Source organism: Varanus komodoensis, unplaced genomic scaffold, assembly GCF_004798865.1.
Source record: "Varanus komodoensis strain SLA01 unplaced genomic scaffold, ASM479886v1 scaffold16, whole genome shotgun sequence".
Lineage (NCBI taxonomy): Eukaryota > Metazoa > Chordata > Lepidosauria > Squamata > Varanidae > Varanus > Varanus komodoensis.
The window spans coordinates 3,546,235-3,569,550 of NW_025335468.1; the positions used below are offsets into that span (position 1 = coordinate 3,546,235).

The following is a 23,316-nucleotide window of genomic DNA, read 5'->3' on the forward strand; positions in this document are numbered from 1 at the left end:
TTGCATAAGTGCACAACACAGGGGATTTCTAAGCATTCATAACGGCCAAATCAACCAAACAAATTGCCTGAAGAACTGCAACAGTAAGCTATTGGGGTTCTTATGTCGGCAACTTCAGAAGTCCACTGGGAGAATAAAATCTTTTATAATTAAAAAACCCAAAAAACCCTTCCAATCACAATTCTTGTTCTATCTCTCAAAACCTGAAAAAACCTGTGCACCACTAATTTAGCCTTCTTACTAAAGAATGAATACAAGATAAAAAGGAGCCGACAGCTGGAAAGAAGCCAATGGAAAGCTTTCAGGAGCAAAATGCAAAGAGAACCGTGTTTGTTCTGCATTCAGAATTTTACATGGAACTCCACAGATGAGATGGCATATCTGGCTATAGGTCCAAGAATACACATTTATTACAGAGAATGCTGCTGTTAAAAATAAATTGGAGATTAATGCCTTCTAATCAGAAGTGCAAGACGAATTCCTGACCAATTCAATTCCCACAAGGATGGAACAAAGTTTTCTTTCAAAAGTCACCCTTTATAGGGAAGGGTGCTTCTTTGCAGGGAGCCCTGAGTAGAGAAATAGACAACTCCTGGCTTTCTATTTATAGTCATTCAGGCAGTGAATAGTTTCATTCCAAATGCCACAAGGCATACATGCAACCTTTCATTCCAGGGACCTTATTTGTGTTTCATTTCATAAAGTCCAGGGCTAAGAAGACAAAAAGCATTTTAACAAGTGTGCAACAGAAACTTGGGTTTATGTGTATAAAGCTTCTTTATTAGACTAGACTAGATTCGTAGATGCTGGCATGAGGGGTGAGAGAAAATGCCTTTAAAAAACTTTCCTATAGAGTTTTGCTTTTAAAAAACTGCTGTTCTAGAACTGCATGAAGTTGATCTTTCTTTCTTTCTTTCTTTCTTTCTTTCTTTCTTTCTTTCTTTCTTTCTTTCTTTCTTTCTTTCTTTCTGTTTTGTTTTTTTTGCTCATTAACAGTGAATGCTAGTGCCCTGCAATTTAAGCGTATCTTGGGGTGGGGTGGGGTTGGGTGGGGTAGGGGGGAGACAAGGAAAAGGAACAGAGGGGTGCAAGCATTTCAATTAGCTGGCTTTGAAGGACCCTTCTGAATGAGAAAGACAGAGCACACTTGTCAAATGCAAGTTCAAGTGAAAGCCACTTCTGCCAATGAAGTGCGCAGATGGCTGTGGGGGTTCCGCTACGCTTTAGCTGGGCCCCCATTATGTCTTTATTGCTCACAAAAAAAGGCAAGGGTCACCTACAGTTTAGAGTACGTTAGCTTCCTTTCCCACAGGATGACTCTAGTCAATCAAAGTTGTGAGGAAAGCTTTCCCCTTTGAATGACTGCTGTCTCGTCAGGGCACTGAACACTTATAAAAAGCTGAACACACACATTAAAAAAATCTTCCCACCATTGCAGCCCCCAGTCAGATGAATCTGGCCTGGCTATTACCATTAAGTGGGAATGCTGAAGGATTGTGGTTGCAGACATTATTTTCAATATATACTCCAATCAGCTTTCTTCTCACAACAATACAGAACTGGAAATACAGAAGCCATCTAAAATCTGGATTTTGTGGATATTCACTTTCTCCGTAGTGTTTGCCTATATGAAATGTGTGAGAGATGTCTATGGTAGGTTAAGTTTGCCTCACAAAGAGCTGAGAAAGAAATCAGTTATTGTCTGGCTAGTTCTGCATATATTAACAAATTCACATGAAATGTGATTCAAAACACAGCAGTAAGGTATCTTAAGTCTGCATTGTGTGCTGTCAGGGACTTACAGGAGATCCAGATGCTAATTTCACAGCAGAAGCTAATGGCCAAACAAACCTTCTGTCTTATACACACAAACCTAATATATTGTTTATCTTTGTGCAAGCACATGCACCTTCAGTTCAAATTTGGACCAAACTGGAATGGAGAGTTAAACATTCCCCCTACTACCTAAGGGATTTTCCACACACATTTGGTAATGGAGTAAGTGTCCCAACATGGAGGAAAAGAAAGCAGCTGGGGCAAACTGGGCTTACTACCACCCTTCAACAATACTGTACTTGGTAGATATATACGCTGACAGACACATAATCTGTAAGCCGCCCCCAGGCTTCAGTGAATGGGGTGGCAAAGAAGTTTACTAAATAAATAAATAAAATAAATAATCTGCATCAGTCTGAACTGAGTTACTTCTGCACAGGGGGAAGAACTGTGTTCATTCTGTGTGCCATCCCCTTGTGGAAATCCGACCACATAGAAAGCTGCCCCCTTCAGACGGGCACTGATCATGTGTTGCCCAGGAGTAATGCAGAGAAGCACCAAGAGGGCCTGGTTAGGCACTGGACGGATGGCTCAACTGAATTTTCTGTTGTTTGACACTGAGAGAGAGAGAGAGAGAAGGAGAAGCTTCCAGAACCTAAATTTGCCTGACAACACATGTAAATTGGATAGCAATACACACAAATGCTCTCAAATTTTATAGTCAAGTTCATGCCAAATGATCACAGCCTTTCCATAATACAGGATTTTCCCCATAATGAGCTAGGGCAAGGCAGGAGAGAACACCTTGTAGCCAAGATAAGATTTGAACCAGGAACTTGTTGGGTCACAACTCGCTGCTATATCAGCTCTCAAAGTTAAAAAACTGGAAAGGGAAGGGAGAAATATCAGAAGGTAAACAAAACATGTCTGGGCCTTTCCCAAGCCCCAAGTGCATCAAACTAGTCTGCCATTTTAAAGTTATTCTTTGTTTCTTCCTTCCTCAGTTTGTTTTATTCTCTTTCATTCCTTCTTACTTAGCTTACTTGAAAATGCATCTTCTGAATGTGAATAAACACTGAATTCTGATCACACCTTGAAACAATATATACATTTTAATGATAGAAGGGTCTTACACTGAAGCTGTTTTTTTTTTTTTTCATTTTAGCTCTAAAAATACTAAAACACATTCATAGAATTTCCCACAAGTCAATTTACATTTTGAAAAGCATTCAGTTTCTAAATGGACCAAATACTTTCCACAGAAAGGCAACAGTGCTTAGTCCTCCTTCCAGACTAGCAGGAAAGTACACTGTGATGTTAAGTAGGTAAAAATATTCTTTGACTGGCAGTAGCACCTCAGCCATGCAGAACTCGTATACTTTTTTCAGATTTTTTAGTTTAATGAATCTTCAGGATTTCCTCTGAATAAACGTATTATATTTATCAGGGTAAAGACAGTTCAAATACAGGCATTGGCTTGGATCCACACCCTACTCTTGTGTGAATGGAACACACCTGTACTCACACTGGGGCCCAGAGAATGCTCTCACACTCTACTATCTGCAATCGCTTGTTGACCTTAACACGCCTACTCTACAAGATTAGAGGACCGGTCAGAGCAGCACAAGATACAACACAGGTTCTGCAGCTGAGAGGAGCAGAGACACATCCCACGTACAGTCACAGCTTCTCTCCTCATAACTGAGGGATCTTTTCATGCAATATCAGTGTCCAAAGCTTTTATAAGCACAAGACATGGACAAAATATGGACTGGTGATCTGGAAGATCTGGGTACTAGTCCCTACTAAGCCATGTCTTGTAAATATGAAGTACAATCCATATTGTACTTGCTAAGTTAGCAAAGCTCACTGGGTGACTTTGGGCCAGTCACAAACTCTCAGCCTAACCTACCACACAGGGGTCTTGTGTGGATAAAATGGTTCTATGTAAGTCACCTTCACAAGAAGGACAAATGTGAGATATAAATGTAATGAGATGATAACAGCAATAATATTACACAATTACAGTTCCTAGTGATCCTTTAGCTCCTTCCCCAGCCCAACACCCTTCAGATGTGTTCCCCTTCTTCCTCAGGCAGATGGGAGTTGTAGTCAAACATCTTTGACTACACGGAGAAAGCCTGCTTTAGTTGTTCCCTGGAGATCAGTCCATTCCTTAGTGGTCATAATGATCAATGCCCATTTCTCCTTTGACTGTGGGAAGGCAGTTGCTTTACTTCTGACATAGCCTTCTCAGGGGTCATAGGTCAGATCCCTCCTATTTAGCCCCCCCCATGGTCTCCTTCCTAACCATCCCATTTTTTTTTAAAATAAAAGTTCATTTTGATGTAAGATAAAAGAATGCATGATTAATTTTCAATACAAAATGTAAGTTGTCCAACAACTTTTAAAATGTTGGCTAATTAGGAATACCTTGCATCAATAAGGACAGAAAATTTGCAATTCCCAACCAAAAACAGAAGTTTAAACAAATTAAAAATATCACAGGCCATGAACTTTAGAATTTCAAGACAAAGGATGCATTCTTCACATTCACCATTCTTGCTAATGCCATGGTCCCCTGTGTTCTGCACACTGGCAAGGAAAATTTAGTTTGAGGACTGAAAGGGGAGCATTATGCTGATTTGCCTTGCTACTAATATTTTAAGTTTTTATTGTGTTTTAATTTATTTACCAGTTATTTCAATAGCTAGAACAAAACTAGAAACAAAAAAGAATATAATTACATTTAATGAACAGATCTGAGGATGAATTCTGAAACTCTGGATTAATTTGCATTCATGTACGAATGGCAAAAGCAACACTTAGCAAGGAAGCACTGTTCCACCTTCTTTTATAGGGAGAAACCCTACCATACACTGAGCCAGATTTCAAATATAACTTTTAACATGGTAGAAAGTAATTAAGGAAAAATGATTTCTAGATAGAAGACACTTTGTATGCCTTTTTTGATCACTGAAATACAGAAAAGGCATTACCATGTGAAATGTTATTACAATACTATTTATTAAATATGACCAAAGAGATAAAAAACTAGAAGAATAATAAGAAGTATATAGTGAGTTTTAGTGAACTTGCAGATGGAGGGGTGAGAATTACAGTCTGACACTAATGACCCATGTCATGCTTCACAGACACTTTTTAGCATAACACAATACTTCAGAGAATGTCTGGGTGCAAAGTCGGAGTCTTCCAGGAAAATAACTACAAAGGTTTTGAAATTCTAAATGAATCTAGATCGGAATTCACAAATAAATTTTTAATGTTGAACTTTACCCAGAATTATAGCCTGAAAAATATTTAAATCAGAAACATGTCTAATAACAGCCAAATAGTTCAACAACTTTTAATTATGCAAATATACCTCAAGGTCATTAAGCAAATGCTAAAGGTATACCAGCAAACCACAAAACTGGTTTTTAAAAAGTATTAGGAACTTCTGCACGTGGGTGCCAGTGGCTCTTTGCTTCACTCTCTGCTGGAACCTTGTAATCCGTATTAATCTGTTTGTTCCTGGAAAGTACCTTTCTCTGATGAAGTCCTAAATTTGCTTTCAATTCATTTATGCCATTTACTTTGTGGCAGCTCAGTCTGTTGAGTCAGATATATTATTTCCACATACACTGTGTGAAATCTGCTATATTTCTCTTCAATCTCCCCTCCCCGCTCCCCTTTGCACATGCTGCCAAACTAACTTAGCAAAAAGTTTTAAAAGCTGGGAACAATGTTACCACAGGGTGCCAAATTTGCAGTGAAAGCCCCAAAGGCTGTTGTCACGCAAAGTTTGACAAGGCTTGCCAAATGGTTTCTTCAGGATATAAACTGCTGGTGAAGTGACTGAGCCCTTTGTATTTGCAGCTGAATGCTGCAGATGGGAAGGTTTCTGCCAAGAAAGAGTAACTGCTGTTTCTGCCATGTGAAGTTTTACACACATAAATAAGGCACACTCTGGATATGGCAGTATTTTGCTGCTCTGGGGGCTTCCACTTCAAGCAAGCAATGGTCTAGAAAAAAAGCTTGATCTTCTGCAGGATAGCGCCTACACATGCAACCCATGATTAATCCCAATAAAAAGGTATTATGCACCCTTTTAAAAATTGTGCAAGAGAAATAATACCAAGGAAGTACTGCCAGGAAACAGAAGAAAGCTACCAACTGAGCATCCTTGCTAGAAAACTTTCCAAATTTGAGGCCAAGATTTAATTTAATTTAAAATTTAAGCCAAGGTACCTTTGAAGGAGGATTATTTTTGTACAAGCTGTGCCTACAGTCACACTCTGTAAGCTGTTAATTTATTGGTATTTGCATACTGTACCATTCCAAATGTTCAGAGATTAATATTAATTAAAATATAAGCAATATATAAATAGGAAACACAAACCAAAAGGAAAAAATCAACATGTTGCAACACCAAGAGAACTAATAGCATAGTACACAGATGGTACATACGATTTATATCACACCCACAATTATACTACGCACTATGTGAGTAAATTATTCTTGTGCAGGCTGCACTGGGCTGCAGCTAATTTGTAAGGACTTTTGATATTAGGTACAGTTTCCTAAGGAAAAGTTATAGCTCACATGCTTTTCCAGACAGTCGAGACAGTACTGAGCTAGCATCCCAGGGATCACAGAATGGCTCTGATTCTTCACTCCAAATTGGAGACAAGGTTTCAACCACAGAAAACGGAATCAGAGATCCATCTCCTTCCCCCTTGAGGTCAGTACAGAAAGAAAGATCCTGGGGTCAGAAAATCGACCTGGGAGTGAAAGAAAGGAGATGTTCTGGTGGACAGGGGCAGGAGGAAATCACGGAGGCCAGGATTCTATTTATCTCCAGCCTCCTTTGCCGAGTTAGAAGTTAGCAAGTCTTGAAGTTATTCAAAAATCTTTCCATCAAGATGAAAGACAAATAAGCTACCCATGCAGAGCAAAATTCTCTGCTGGAGATTCTTAGACAGAACAACATTTGCTTTAAAAATGGCTCCAAAGTAAGACAATATCTGTTAATGAATTACAGAGTAAGTCAGAACTCAATAAAAGAAACTCATTTTAATATTTTACTTCTAACTTTGACAATGAGATTGTACACATTTATACTTAGAAGTAGGCTCTGTTGAATTCAGTGGAACTTACCACCAGATAAATGGATATAAGATTGCAGCTTGAGCCTTCTAAAACAAATTTAGTTGCAATGATACAACCACAGAATTCTCACCTCAATCCCAACCTCTAGTTGACAAAGCTATGTTCTGCTTGGTTAGGTCAACCTATTCAGAAATATTCATGGCAAAAATAACAAGTTATCAACTGAAAAAAAAATGAACCACTACAACTGACACTCATTAGTTCAGAAGGAATATGAACACATATACATTTCCTTATTTACCTCAATTTTGTCAGTCTTTGCATCTCCCCAGTAAAGTTTCCCTTCTTCAAGATCCAGTGCCAAACCATTGGGCCACCCTAGTGAGGTGTTCACAAGGACTTTCCTTTCAGAGCCATCCAAATAAGCACACTCAATCTTTGGATTTTCACCCCAGTCTGTCCAATACATATAGCTGTTGGGAAAAAGAAAAGGCATACATGCATGTGTGCACAGAGGTTTTATGTCTAACAATATTATTGCCATTTCAAGCTTCAGCTTTAGGTATGGGAGAGAATTCTTCCATATATCCCCAGAACTGGCAAGATCCAGAAACAGGGGTAGGCAACCTGGTGTCCTCCAGATTGTCTAGTATATTTTTGGACTACAAATTCCATAATGCTTGACCATTGGCCACACTGGCTGAGACTGGAGGGTACCAGAATGCATAATACTATAATTGTGCCTGTCATTTTAAAAAAAAGGCGGCAGGAGAAAAACAAAATCTTGCTCAACAAAACATGAAGGATTTTGCTATATAGCAACCTTTGATGCTTCATCATCCCAAATAAATTAAAGGGTAATGAATAATGTAAGTTATGGTAAGTTGGAATACCCAACATCTAGACTATGAAAATGAAGGGCAAGCTACCACTTCATTTTAGTAATACTGACTGAAGACCTGTAAGACTCACCCCATTGCAGGATTAAGGACTATGGCTCTGGGTTCATCTAGGTTTTCTGATATGAGGATCTTTCTTGATGTCCCATTCAACCGAGTCACTTCAATACGATCTGTTCCAGTGTCTGTCCAGTATAAGTTTCTAGCCACCCAGTCCACTGCTATGCCATCAGGATGGTTTATTTCTGTTGTCACAAGGGTCTGGGCCCCAGATCCATCAAGGAAAGCTCGTCGAATGGCTCTGACATCATCATCAGTCCAATATATATAACCCTCAACAGGATCATAGTCTATTGCAATAGCATGTCTGATATTGTCTATTTGCAGAATAATGTCAGTGAAGTCTGGCATATCCAATGAAATTCTTCGCAAATCCGTTCTTCTAGCAAGCAAAAGTACTTCTTCAGCACCTGGGGGAGTGGGGGGGAAACATACACCAATAATCAGTACTTCCCACTAAGTAGGCTTGAGGGACATTTACCGGCAATGCAGCAGAAATAATTGAAAAACAAAGACTGAGTCAACAAGCATTTTTATTCAACTAGGGATCATTTAATAGTGATTCTGAGTTCCTAAACCCCTCATACTGGTTTGCAGCATAAAGACAAAACACTAATGTCCCTCATTTCTGGTAATCTTTACCACTCCCATGGTAGTATAGCCCAAGTACTGCACTGAAAATACAACGGTTGGAGGGTAGAGAAGGACCCACCCTTGGGAGACTCCTGCTCCAGTGAAAACATTATTTTGGAGAGGGCATGAACAATTAAAAATGCTGGTGCTGCCAACGTACCTAAAAAACACATTTTCCCAAGTCATCTTTTTCCAGACGTTTGTTTTGAAATATTACAATGGTTGATCAATATAAATAAGCACCAGAAGACAACATTTTAATTATTGAGATGGCAAAAGGAAAAAACTGTGAGCACTGATTTCATTTTCTTGCATTGCAAAAGTACAAACTTATTATTTTACAAAGATTGATCTCTCTCTCTCTCTCTCTCTCTCTCTCTCTCTCTCTCTCTCTCTCACACACACACACACACACACACACACACACACACACGGGGGGAGAGAGAGAGAGAGAGAGAGAGAGAGAGAGAGAGAGAGGAGCAAGAGTAGGCTATGGTTTCATTTGCTAATACAAAAAGAGAGAGAGAAGAAATTAGGGGAAAATGTCTAGACATCATATCCCACAAAACTATCAAGTCAGCCAGTAGCTGTTTCCTGGAGGGACCGCAGTGGATACAGTTTCTGTATGCAACACACCTATCCAGCAAAGGATATGAACAAATCTTAATGTTCTGTTAACATAAGGCACAGTGAATGACTATTTGGGGGTTGTTTCCATTCTGCAAGTATTATTTTCCTTTCACTAAGTTTTTAAACTTATTAAGATCTTTAAAATTTCTATCACATATACTAATTTCAATGAATAATTTGATTAAATAAAATTATAAAATTAGATACTGTCAAAATTTCTGGGAAATCTAAAACATCTTGCTAAGTCTGTATTTCAGCTATAAATAAGAAAACATTTAAATGGAAGCTTTCTATCACAACTTAGAGCCGCAAGGGGTCTAGAGATGCTTACAATTAAACTAAACACAAGATTATGAGCCACAACAGGGAGAGTAAAAGCCAAGCAACCACAACTTGCTATGTGACCTACTAGACAGGATGCTGGCAGAACCTCTATGTTAGAACATCATGCTGACTTCCTTTAAATTGTTCAGACACACGTAAGCAGTTCAAAAGGGGTATAGCAAAGGAAGGCATGCTGAACTCTTTCCTTGCCTGTCTGTTCCCCTGAGACTGCTTCTCCCTGTTATTCTTTGAAGGGATGGGAGGTTCATTGCCTCTTTGTCTATATCACCCCCATTCCCACAGACTTTGGGAGGTTTACAACACAACAATTTAAAACCAACAATACAAATTTAGATTCAAAACAACATTTTAACTAAAACAAATCTGGGAAGGCTGTTGGAAGTAATACCTCTTTAACTCCCTCTGGAAGGCAACAATCTGGGATATCTCCTAATAGGCCATCCCACACTTTAGAGGTGACCACTTAGAAGGTCTTCTGTGTAGCTGACCTTAATCTTGCAGAAGCAAGCTTCAGAAGATTATCCTCAGAGAACCACAGTGGGAAGGGCAGAATATATGGGCAAAGGTGCTCCTGAAGGTATTTTGGACACAGGCCATGAAGGGTTTTAAAGGAAATTCCCAACAACATTCAAAAACCTGCTGAATTTAATATTGGTGATATATGATCTTTCTGTGATGTCCCACAGACTGGCTGCCTTATTTTGTACTGGTTGAAGTTTCCAGAGCAGGCAAAAGATTAGCCTTATGTAAAGCACGTCACAGAATCAAGCTTAGAAGTTACCTGAATGTGCATTACTGTTTTCAGGATATTCTCTTCTAGGTAGGGACACATCTGGCAAATCAGCTAAAGCTTCATCACAACCTGTGCTGGTCAAGTAGCACTCCCAAACTATGAACACAGCCCCTTCAGGGTGAGTGTGACCCCCATCTAGCACCCCCTGACACACCTCTAATCCTGGATTTGAACCTGTAACAGCAAGTACCTACATTTTCTCTGGATTAAGCTTCAATTTTCCCCCTTCATCCTGCCCATTACCAGCTTCCAGCAGTCATTCAGAGAAGAGGTGCTGTTTCTAGGAGAAACAACAGATGCTGGTAAAAGGAAATAGTTCTGGGTGTCACAGGCATATGGATAACATCCAGCACCACTGCTCCAGATGACCTCTCCCAGTGGTTTCATGTAGATGTTAGACAGCATTGGAGACAAAATGGAGCCCGCTGGGATGCTACGAATCAGCTTTTTCTTAGAACAGCAACTATCTCCAAGGATCAGCATCCAGAACTAATCCAAGAGGTAGGAGCAGAACCTGTGCAGAGCAGTTCTCCCAATTCTCAACTCCCTCAGAGGGTCCAGAAAGATATTATGGCCAACAGTATAAAAATCTGCTATCCAACAGAACCAACAATTGCTCCCCCTGCCAATTCTTAGATCATCCACTAGAGCAACCAAAGCAGTCTCAACTCCACATCCTACTCTAGAGTCCGTCTGAAACAGGTCCAGAAAAATCAGTATCACTTAGAACTATCTGGGGCTGGAAAGATACAACGTTCCGTTATGTCTGGTCTTGGTACACCACTGGGGAAAAACACCTGACGAGAAGCATTTTCAGGGAAAGCACAGGCAGGGGTGGGTGGTCATTTTTTAATTTATTGCATTTCTAGGATGCCCCTTAGTTGACGTTCTCTGGTTTCATGAGAGATGTCAGGGGGATCATGAATTGTGTAGAGTGCCCACAGAGAGAGAAGACTCTCCTCTTAACAAAGTTGCCCTCCATGTGGAGAAGGGACAGAGAGCAACAGAAGGGGTGGGGCTAGCACCTTCCCCCTGCTTGCACATTTATACACATATCAGGAACTCTTGACTAAAGCTCAGTGCTCAGTCCACTCTACCCTGTCTGTGGGATGCAATGGAAAATGTCTATTTTACAAGCAGTCCAAAGAACAGCTCCAACAGAAGTCGTTTTATTTGGGTTGTTTAGTGTAAATATTTAACAGGATATTTTATTCTGTATTACTTTTACATGCAATGCGAATAGGAACATAAAAGCATACCTGCAGAAGGTGGAAAAATAGTCCACTTCTGCCTGTCTGCAACTTCCCTGAGCTTCTTGCTGCTGTCATACTTCCTTCTCCAAACCCCAAGGAATTGTAAGTATCACTAGGAGAGCAGCTTTGTTTCTGCTTTAGCAACAGAGGAAGGGGCCCTTCCAAAGTCACTTCCCTTCAGTACCCAGCAACATTGGCTCTGGGAAAGGAAAGCCAGGTAACACAATGGAGGCCAGGGTAGGGCAGGCAATCACTTATTTCCAAATAACATTACGTACCTTCTAGTTGCCTGAAGTTGGCATGCATGCGGAAGGCTGAACCTTTGAAAAGGGAGAGGAAAACTGACTCCCATTATTTTGGCATGTCTTGGGAGTTTCTGTCTTCATGCGGGGATACACATTGCTTCTGGTAATTTTTCAGAAGATACAGGATTATCCCTATTTAACATTTTAAAAATGCATAATAGTTTTCTTTTGTCCTTCTTGTAAGCTACCTAAAGAAATGTGTAAGCTACCGAAAGACTTAAGCAACTGTGCTATAAATTTAATAAATAAAAAGTGGCACCTTTATGAATTCATTACATAGTCCACATTTTCAACTGTTTTTGTTTCCCTTTTCTCTTCCCAGTGTAGATTTTCATGAATATACTGCTTTTTAATTCTATGGCTACCCCAGTCAGCTTGACAACCCATTAACAAAAAAAGGAAACAAAATTATAGTAGCAAAACTCCACAGAAACTACAATCTCAGACATAAGCAACAGAATTCTGTGAGAAATCACTCTGCCCTACCTCCAGCTCAGTATATGCATGAAAGCTCCAGGAAAGCAGCTGTGGTCCCTGCTATGATACCATACCACCCAACTGTGTTCACTCCATCAACCCAGATCTTCCAGTTTCCCTGCTTATATTATTCCTTCAATGGACATAGTGTGGCCTTAAAATTAGCCACTAACCGAAGTTGACTGCAGAGAGGGAGAGGGAGAGAGATGGAGAAGTAACAGGTGGTCAGGTCCTTTGAACTGGGAAGAATTGAGGGGCAAGCCACTGAAAGTATGCCACTTTTACTGTTTCTGGTGTTTGCAACCTCAGAAACCTCCTGGATGCACTGCTATGCCAAGAGGCTCAGGTTCAGCAGTGGGCATGACTGCTTTTCCAACAAGTAGCTAGTAAGGAGGTTGCCACCCTTTTCTCCAGATCAAGACCCAATCAGCATCCACGTTTTTGGACCCCTGAAGCAAAAGAAGCCTCTTGTTCAAGGCTTGCTGTTGAGATTAGGGAGTGGCGAGTGGTGGTGAGGAGATAAAAAAGGACTGGAATGACAGAATATGCTGCACAAGAATTAGCAGAAGCCCTTTCGCCTCAACATCCCCTGATGAATTCTGAACTAAGGAGACACAACAAAGAATACAGACCTAATTACCGACTAAGAAATGTATACAAGACTCGGTATAATGCCAGGCAGGGATGGGTAATTTATAGCCTGCATACCAGATGCAGGCTGCCAAGCCCCTTTCACAGTTCCTGGCTGGCAGGAGCCATCACTGTGTGCACTGCCTGAAATATCCCCCGCAGGGCATGGCAGCTGACTAGGGCATTGCCACCTAAGCTCTGAAAAGTTGTGTATAATCTCATAACTTTGAGAAAAGTCCAGGTGGCTCAACCAAACTGACAACAGACACCACTGTTGCCATGACAGAGAGACGTCAAGGTCTCAGAGTGGGAAACAAATCTGCCCTAATGGAATACTGAAAAATAGCTTCTCTATAAAACAAGTTAGATAATGGCATGCCTCATGCTGTAAGCTTCAAAGAATGTGTAGAACACCCCCATCAAAAATCTAGTATGGAGGGAATATTTATTCAAAAGTAAGCACTAAATGCAAGAATGTATGGATATCTGTTTACGTTCACAGTGGCCCAGACAGGTGGTGCTTAATTTAATGGATGAGAGTAAGCAGAGACACCATTGCCAGACTGGCTCAACTGAAGAATGAGAAAGGAGAAGCGAAGCACATGTTAATATATTCAGCCATCTATGCACAGACAGAGAGAACTACTTAATGCTTCTATGTTTAAATGTAAACTTAAGACAGACAGAAGCCCTGATGTTACTTAATCAGGTGGGCGTAAGAACTGTTTTAATTCACACATACTCCTCCACCCATCAGCACCAGGGCAGTGATAACTCTGCTGTGCTACCCACCCAAAAGAAAAGTTTGTTAATTGCATAGCTGTAGTTTAAGTTAGGCCTGATTTTAATGTGAAGCTGAGTGTTTTTTCCACACAGTTGGTGTCATATTTTAACTAGTTTATTGGGAGCTACTCATCAATATTAGTAATATGGCAAGGATCAATGACCTATGATTACATCACACTGCCAGTCTCATTCAGTTTTCATTAAAACACCAATTCTGCTAAGAGAAAGAGGAGTGTGTCTTAAATAGTCCTTACATGGCCAAGGCCAATGTCTAGGGCTGAGGTGAGGGATGTCAGCAAGTTTCATGGGAAAAAGCTCTTCATTTGTGAGCTTAAGGTAAGGCTACATTGAGCTTTGCTTCCTGTAATAGCAAACCAAGTTTCTGCTTTTCTATTTTTTAAATTTAAATCTAGACCATCTCTGAGAGTCAAAGCTATCACTGGTCACACTGAAGCTTGGTAACCAGTACTACTTGTGACTCCACATTCATCTCCTATGCTATGGTCATTCAACTTGACAACATTCAGCACCCTTTCCATTGCTTGACTCATAAAAATGAAGCACAAAAACATAAACCAGTTGCCCAATACAAGGGAAACAAGAGCCAATGCAAAAATACAATTTTCTGAGGAGGCAAGTTTATCCACTAAAGCACTATCCTATTAGCAAAGTCTCAGTCAATGTGTGTGAGAGAAATCCTCTCTTTCGCAGGTTAAGGGTTAGGTTTAGAGCTAGGCAGTCCTCTTTCATTGTATAGGTTGCTGGAATTTGAACCCATGAGTATGTGACCCAGCTCTAAAACTCTATCCACTTTATCACCTCAGCTTTCCCCCAAAATAGCAAAAGGAGCTATTAGGTTGTTTGTCTTTATTAGAAGATGAAGAACAAAAAGGAGCATGCACAAAGCCTCTTACGGCACTTCCCAGGACAGACAATCCACTTATGCATATAGGTTCCTGCTGCACCATCTTCATGTAACATGTCCAACTTCCTTCCCATCATAAAGAAAGTTCTACATTTCTCATTCATAAAAGAACGGTCCTTATGCCTTTCTCCAAAGCCCACTGACACATTTTTAGAATTCCAGTGGCCACAAAGGCAACATGCGCATGTAATTAGATACACACATGCAGTACTGCACCCTCACCCACTCATAAGCTCCATTCAGTCTGGAGTTCAGGTTGTGCCTGCTTCAATAGATAGATCCACAGAGTAGTTACCGTACAGTGTGGGACTGAATTAAATAGTGCACTTCTCTCTAGAAAAGCTAAAATAAAGGACCTCCTGAAATGAAAAAGCACTGCTCTGATGACAACTCCAGAGGAGATGGCTTAAGTATACAAACAAGGCTTCCAATAACATACTGAGCTAGAAACATCATAGTACATACTAACAAAAGATTCCTAGTGTTGTTTAAAAGCTTATAAAAGGCTAAGAACCTGAAGAATACAACTGGAGGGTCACGTTCTTATTTTTGTTTTTTAACATAATGACCCTAAGAACTACTGTCTGAGAGGAGACACATAGAGCCAGGACACGCCATTGCAAAAATTTATGTGTTGGCCAAAAACCAGTACATGCCAATTAGCATAGTGTCCTTGGAAAACAGAATTTATCTGAGATGTTTGATAAAACGTATCTAATATATTCATTGTTAAAAGGTACCTTATGTCTCAAAATTCCAGCTATAGTCCAAGCAAACATTGTGTCAAAGCTTTGACGGGGGTGGGACCCACCAGAATTTTGTCTTCTAGAGCCCCTCTTCCTGCTCCAGTTCTCAACTCTATCCTTCTGGTAGATAAAGTTTTAGACAAAACATCCTAAACAGTTTTAGACAAAACATCCTAAATACATAGATAATGCCTTAGCATGAAAGCACTGCAAACACAAACTTATTTTTTAGGCACAGTATTTATTCATTCTTTTTTTTTTAATTTACAGATCAACACTTGGAGCCCTGGTACAGTACAGGATAAAAGCTTGAAAAGCCAGGGGATTATCACAGGGATCTTAATTTTTAATTTAAGTTTCCTTAAAAGTGCACTTCAGGGACTTGAGTCTTCTGGAATGCAAATGACTAGGCCCAGTTCTTGTTGCTCTGATTCTGTTCTTTAAGGCAGCAAATGCCACTTCCATGTTGCCACTAGCAATGGCAAGATATGGAGAAAGTTCCGTGTAAGTTACACTGTATGAAGTGTATGAAGAGGGCATTACTTTTTTCATTAAAAAATCATTTCCAAAGCTTCCCATGCAAAACAAAATACAGCAAGAAAAATTCTAAAAACAAATGCTTGCAATGTTTTCCATATGAATTTCCAACAAAGTTAAACTGTATTTCAAAGATATAATCTCAAATACTTTTCTATGCTGAAGTATTCTACAGCTTTTGCTTCTTACTGATTAGTAATTCTCCCAAAAGTTCTCAGCCATTTGACTCCACAACTTCTTATGACCCATCGGGATATTCCAAAACATGATCTAGTCTATATTTTAATTCCTCAAACACTGGCATGCATTATGCCTGTTTTCAAAAGCGGAACTAACTCAGCAAAACATGTTTGACAGTGTTTACTTTTACTTAAATCAAGAGCCATGTCTGCTCAGATAGGTGTGGCACCAGTGATGACTGTGAACAAATATACTGTGCGAATGAGCAGCTGCAAACTCATTTCCAGATCACATATGAGGCAGGAGAGTCAAACTCTGACACATCTGAGATTTTCCTAGCACTGGTAGTAGAGTTCATTCAAAGTAAAGTTCACTATATGTAAAACAGACCATAAAAATATTAGCTCATTATATACACAGATATCTGCTTAAAGGTAAACCAGTCCACCAGACACTCAGTGCATGATATAAGGGATGGGATTCCACTCCCCCAAGTCTAAATTCACCAACCAATCTGATTTTTTGCTAGAAAATCCCTTTCTCAGCCAACAAGGCATTATTTAAAGAAATATGAATGTTCTTAGTGTTTTTCAAACTCTATGGCTACATCTGTCAACAACTATTCATTGGGAAAAGCCCAGAAAAGAATGTATACGTAACACCATATGACTCACTCAATTAGCAAGGAAAAAATGCAAATTCCTCAGGTTAAAGAAGGAAAACAGGATTCCTGGGCAATCCTTAAATATCCCATGTTAGAGTAGTTAATTCTTTTTCTTTCCTTTTCTTTTTTGCGCAGTGCACCCTTTTTCCCTTTGCCATCACCACTCATTATTAAATTACCTAACTTGTTTTCTCTTCCATTCCCAAAATGTCATGAATCTTCCAACAACTGGTCTGATAAAGTTAACATCCATAAAAGCCCTATATGTTTAATGTATTTACTTCTGGAACACCTGCTAACTATAACTGAATTTGAAAGGAAAAACAGACCATAAAAAACAAATGTTGGTCTATTTCTCCTCAATCCCTGAGCTCCATATCCTTGTTTTGTAGCTACAGAGAAACTGCAGAAAGCAGTTGGGAAGAGTGTGTGTGCGCGTGTGCATGTGTGGAGAGGCAAAGGTACAGCAAAGAAAAAAATACTGTTCCCTTTCATGTATTATTTTTAGATTTTAAATATCCATAGAAGATATAGCACTTTCCAAGATCATTGTTTTGTTCTGCTGTTATTAAAATTCATGTTTCAGCTCTGAAAATGGCAGCTGCATTCTATTTACAAAATTAACTCCAATCAAAGCTGACAGGAGCAAAGCGGTCCATCTTGCCAACTCAACAAGAGCTGTTTGTCATTCTCCCCTTGACCCACTTCACATTTGACAAGTGACAAGACATCTATAATACAGTAACAAATGTTCCAATTTATTCACCCAACCTAAACAAATGTAGACAGCACTGGTTGCCTTTGCTAATCCACACCAGAAAATGCCATGCTATTCCTTTCCCATTTGTCTGTCTACTAATCAGACTAGAACAATACTCTATTGTGGGTGCTTCTCTAACCCCTTCCTTTTACTGCCCCTACAACAACCCCTTTTACAGTTACAATTTTGCTGGAAATGACTTTGGGAGGGGCAGATTAGTGAATTCTAAAACATTAATCGGCAAAGCATGCAATTAATACCACCTCTGGAAAACAATTCAATATGATTTTACTGTAAAAATGAACAATCCTCACTCTTTAAATACAGCACATACTTACTTTTCTTAACCCCAAACTGATTTTAAAAACCATATATGAGCCCCCTATGAATCTGCTAGTTTCTGCAATAGAGTAAATTATCTGATGAGTTTCCTTCCCACGGAATTGGGAAAAAACATTGTTACAGAGCAAGAGATGTGCAGGCAGTGGAGGAGGGGAATCACCAATGCTTTTGCCAGTGCTTCATACAAGGAAAATTCAGCACAATAAAGTTGGACGTTATATGTATGATAAATGGTCCTATTACAATGCCTAACAGAAAATAAAAGGTCAAGATATGTCACCACTCATGAATTGTTCCACATTTACTCTGAAATATTTACTTTGAATTGTCCCCACTACCAAAAAGACTTTAGTATAACTTGCTGCATTCATTAAGACTCATGAGGAAAAATGGAAATTCAGCATGTATAATTCAATAAATAGCTAAATTAGCCATTATAAAAATAATGAGGTTCTTTAAATGAACCCTTTTTACAGCTTTAGTATTGGTTTAAATATTATGCAAATCAGAGAGGTAAACTTCCTTGTATTTTAGATGAATCATTTCTTCCCATTCATAAAATGGGAAGTCTTTTTATGAACAAAGCACCCATCAACAAAAGCATCTCTAAATCTAAAAGTGGGTATATCTCCTGTGTTTTATTAACTGCTTTAAGTTTGATGCTTTTGGTTTTTGAGGAATTTTAAATTGCCTCTACTCCAAGTCCTACTTAAAGTAAACTCATTCAAATAAATGAGACTTCAGGTAGACTAACATTGAATGCAACCCACTGGATACAATACCCAGGGGTGGAAAACAATAAGCCGACATAAGCCATCCAATCAAACTGGTTAACTTACATCTTATAACATGCAATTAAGATCTCCACTGCTTCTCCTTTGGGAAAGCTTTCATTCAAGACTGAATCTCAAAATGTGGTTTTACAATTAAGTCATGACTACAGCAACAAAACACTGTTATGTTCCCCAGGCTTACAGGATATTCATTAGAAGAAACACCATTGTTTTCAGCATCTACATTTTGTTGTGCCATTTGTATTCTTAAGTGGAGAGTGAAGTCTGGTTTTCCTGCCAAAAAAGTCATAATAAAATAGCAGCGGGGACCAAGATTTCAATTCAGTTCTAGAAAATATACTGGACTTCAGGGCAGAATAAAATACACAATAATTTGGTTTTTTTCCCCACTGGACAAGTATTAGCTTCAGGAGGTGATTCTGAATCAGAGAAAATCACAGGGGGAAAGGGTTAACATCCCTTTCCATGTGCCATGGCCCCAATCCAAATGCCTGCACATCACTTTTTTTGGCAAACATTATAAATCTTGGACCTCAATCTCCTATATCCTACCTAATTTCACCCTAAATCAAAGCGAGCAACAATGCTGAGGAAATTTATCAGTTGTATGGAAAGTACTTTTTTGAAGGTTCTAATTCCTGAATGAAGTATAAACTGACCCATGCTGGATATATGAGTGTGCAGGCAGTTTGGAATCCAAATAATTCCTTTCCTTTTGAATAATTAAAGAAGACTTTGGCCACCAAGGAGTTAATTAATAAGAGCAGGAATCAAAGCACGTGGATGTTGGCATAAGGCAGTGAGCCACAAAAGATGGAGAGCTTGGGAAAGAAATAATCCATAAAACTGAACCAAAAAGCCACATTCTTATGCAAAACCAGACTTCCTGTTCCCATCCCACTTTCCTCCCTTTTGACAGAAAGTCCTTGAAAGAATGTCTGGCCCAACAATAGAAAGGTGCTAACGCCCTATACATAGTCACTTATTTCTGTGCCCTTTGCTGAAGTACTAAATGCCCACTGGGGCTGTTTCCCATTGCCAAAAACACAAGGTCAATATGAATGTTTGAAAAGCTTGGTCTGAGCATTCAACGAGGGTTTCTAAAGCTGTGAAAGAGGGTTTTTTTTTTAAAAGGGAGGCAGAAAAAAACTTTTTCAGTACCTTGGAAATCGTGTCAATAGCACAACAGCACCAGGAGCAGCAAATGAAACTGTTCTAACAAATACAAAATCAATTTGCAACATTGTACACTGTACAAAACAAAAGCAAAACAATAATGACAATGTTGTTATTGTTGATCATTTCTATGATAAATCAAATGGACAGGAAGATGCAGAAGGGGAATAAAGTGAAGAATGATGGCCATGATTTGGTAAATCAAGGTCTAGCCCAATTTCTTCTAGACTATCAAAATGCCTACAATCTGAATACTGGTTTGTTATTCCAACATCTTTTTGCCTCTCTTTTCAGAAGGCCATAGAACATATTCAAAAGGGGCTGAAAGTAGAACAGTTCTAATTATCCTCCCTGTGATCTTCCTTTTTGCTCTCCTGCATTGACAGGTAGCTTGTCCAGAGGCTCTTCTAGAAAGGCTCTTTTGAGACTGCTGCCTTCAGAGGTGCATTTGGTGGTGACCAAGGAGAGGACCTTTTCAGTGGCCACGTTTGTGTTCTGCAATTCCTTCCCAAGGGAAACTCAGTTCACTCCTTCTCTGTTGTCTTTCCAGTGGCGAACAAAATCTACTTTCTTCAGGAATGCCTTTGGTCTTTAACTGGGTCTGTTGGATTAGACGCTCTTTTTATTCTACAATTTATTATATTTTACTGTATTATTATGTGTTATTATTTTAATCTATTTTAAATGGTTTTTGTAAGCTTCCCTGAGTACATTTTTGGTAGAAATAAATAACTCTTGAAACTCTGTCTAGATACCAACTGAGTGAGAAACTGCAGTTGTACATCACTGCTATAGGCTAACATTTAGCAGACCTAATCACATCTTCCTTAGAATACTTCACCAAGCATTCTTCATTAGTCTGAGATACTTAATGAAGCTAAACAAGTATTTATCCCATTCTGTGTACAAGTGAAACACTAATTTCAGGAAGAAATGCATCTTAATTAGGGCTGCTCTGCCCACTCAAAATATATTTACTTTAATCCGTCTTAGTAATGCCTTTTTCAAACTCTCCATCACGTGTTTTCAAATACGTTTTCCAATTTAAATGTTATTTGGAACACTTGGTACTTCACTGGGATATTTAGTGATTTTAACACCTTATTAGTAGTTTCTCTAATTACCAATTACATTTTTCTAATGTTAATCAACACAAGTTTATTTATTCCATTCAATTTATATGTAGTCCCATTAGCCATAGGCTGTCTGGGCAGCTTACAATACAAGTTCAGATATTATCTTGCATAGTATTTGTTGTTGTTGTTAGTCACAAAGTTGTGTCCGGCCCATCGCAACCCCATGGACAACATTCCTCCAGGCCTTCCTGTCCTCCACCATCTCCCAGAGTCCACTTATTTATTTATTTAAACCATTTTTATGCCGCCCCATTCGCAAAAAGCCTCGGGGTGCCTTACAACATCAATAAATAAACACGAATAAACAGCCATATAATCAGACTTAAAAAACCGGAAACATCTCGGCATGTACATAAAAACCCAATAAATACAATTCATAAATTAACAATTAAAATAACTTTTAAATAAAAAGGTCTTGGCCTGGTGCCGAAAAACAAATAATGACGGCGCCAGGTGGACCTCTCTGGGGAGCGCATTCCATAGGTGGGGCGCCACTGCAAAGAAGGCCCTCCTCCGGGTACTCACCCTCCTAATATCTTTCATGGAGGGTTCCCAAAGAAGGGCCTCTGCTGCCAATCTTAAGGGGTGGGAGGGCATATATGGATGCAAGCGTTCCTTTAGATAAGCTCACGCCAACATAAGCTCATACCAATTGCTTCAGTATACTTAGGGACAATTCCTTGATGGCAGTGATCGGCCAAGATAATTTGAGGCATGCAGTAGAAAATCCAAATGGTCTTCCCCACTAGGATAGTAAGAATGTAATGAAACTAGACCATTCACTATTTGCTCCTCTTCAATGGCATCCCCAAAATTTCCTGTCTTAAGCAGTCTTCTTCACCTGGCTAATGGTAAGCAGCCCTGCTTCTTGGAGCAGAAGGAAAAATGAAGAAAGAAGTACAACCAACACAGCATATTCTGTCTGTGTTTTTCATAAGCCACAATTAAACATCCAGCTGCTGCCTGCCACTGTGCAGAACCCCAGCATCCAGACTAAGATAACGTTGACAAATACTTTAACAGTGGAGGGACCAATTCTATGGACTCTAGACAGCATCTAAAGAGCCAGCAGATATCTCACATTCCCAGATCTGAGGTCAAAGCCAGTACTCCAACCCCCTCCACCTTGCAACCAGCATAGTTTGGAAAGCAACCTCAGCGGGGTGGGGAGGGAAGGGGGGCATTTTGGAGAAAAGGGAGGAGACTAAAATGCCAGGATAAAGCCATGCTGATGGTCTTCTAGGTTCCTTCCCTCTCCCTCTGAAATTCTAATTCTGCCTGTATTTTATTGATATTTTGTTTTAATATGTGGAAATTGGTTTTATTGTGTTTTATCTTGTGTTTGTGAGCCACTAAAAGGTGCTGTGGCATGATTGGGAGGCATACAAATGTGATGGATGGATGGATGGATGAGATGAGATGAGATGAGATGAGATGAGATGAGATGAGATGAGAAAAAGCCAGTCTAGCAAAAGCTGGTCTCCATTGCTGCTGCTCCTCCTCTGCACAATATGTCTGAAAGCTTCAGAGGCCAGGGGCTAATGGGAATCATGATAGGACTGCACACTAAGTTTTTCATTTTATGTAAAATTTTCCAATACAGCTCATAGGATAATTACACATAGAATATTGCCAGCATGGTATGTTACACATGTCAAAAGACTGATGGTTTGAATGTTATAGTGTAGCTATGTGCTAAAGGCACACATAGGTAGAATCATTGTTTTTTCACTCAAGTCCTATGTCGTTCTTTATTTATCACATTTGTATGCCACCCTATAGCCAGAGGATATGTGGCTCACAGCTCAATATTTTTTTAAATAGTGTTTGCTTTTCTTAGCACCATTTTCCTTTTCACAATGTAGGAAGTCCTTTCCAGAAAAACTGTTTATCTTTTGCTAATACACTGCATGTTAGCTTGACTGTTAAGCTGCTTTAGTTAAATTGCTCTTGCATTATCTACAATTGTCAAAGTAAAACTTCTGCTTTGCTTCCACTTCATCTTGTGTTTTTACTATAAAACATCTACTGGAAATGTTCCCTGTTATTACAGTAAAGAAGTAGGTGGATTTTCATTTACTATCAGATGCAGAACAGCAAGATTGTGAGGCTCTCAGCTTAGCCTTCTATTTTTTAATATGACAGAAACAGAAACTAAGTCAGTGAGAAGTTCTTTGTCATCATATATACATTTCCCTACACATGCATGCACACCCCCAGTACAAAGAGACTCCAATACATTTGTTCAAATCCAAGTTTGGTATTTTTCTGTGCAGACAATTCCAATTTAACTTAACTCAAACTTGTGACATCATTAAGCAGGAAATACAAGGCATTGCAACTTGCAAGCCAAGGTT

General features: G+C 39.3%; 1 protein-coding gene across 2 annotated transcripts in view; it reads right to left on the reverse strand.

Annotated features, from left to right (window-relative positions):
- LRP5 (LDL receptor related protein 5) overlaps positions 1–23,316 on the reverse strand; it is a 177,508-nt gene that overhangs the window by 73,830 nt on the left and 80,362 nt on the right. For both annotated transcript variants that reach the window (XM_044425654.1, XM_044425653.1), the window contains exons 6-7: positions 7,861–8,257; positions 7,190–7,361 (exon numbers count right to left, since the gene is read on the reverse strand). In XM_044425654.1, coding sequence (XP_044281589.1) covers positions 7,190–7,361; positions 7,861–8,257 — 569 coding nt within the window. The remainder of the gene's footprint in view (positions 1–7,189; positions 7,362–7,860; positions 8,258–23,316) is intronic.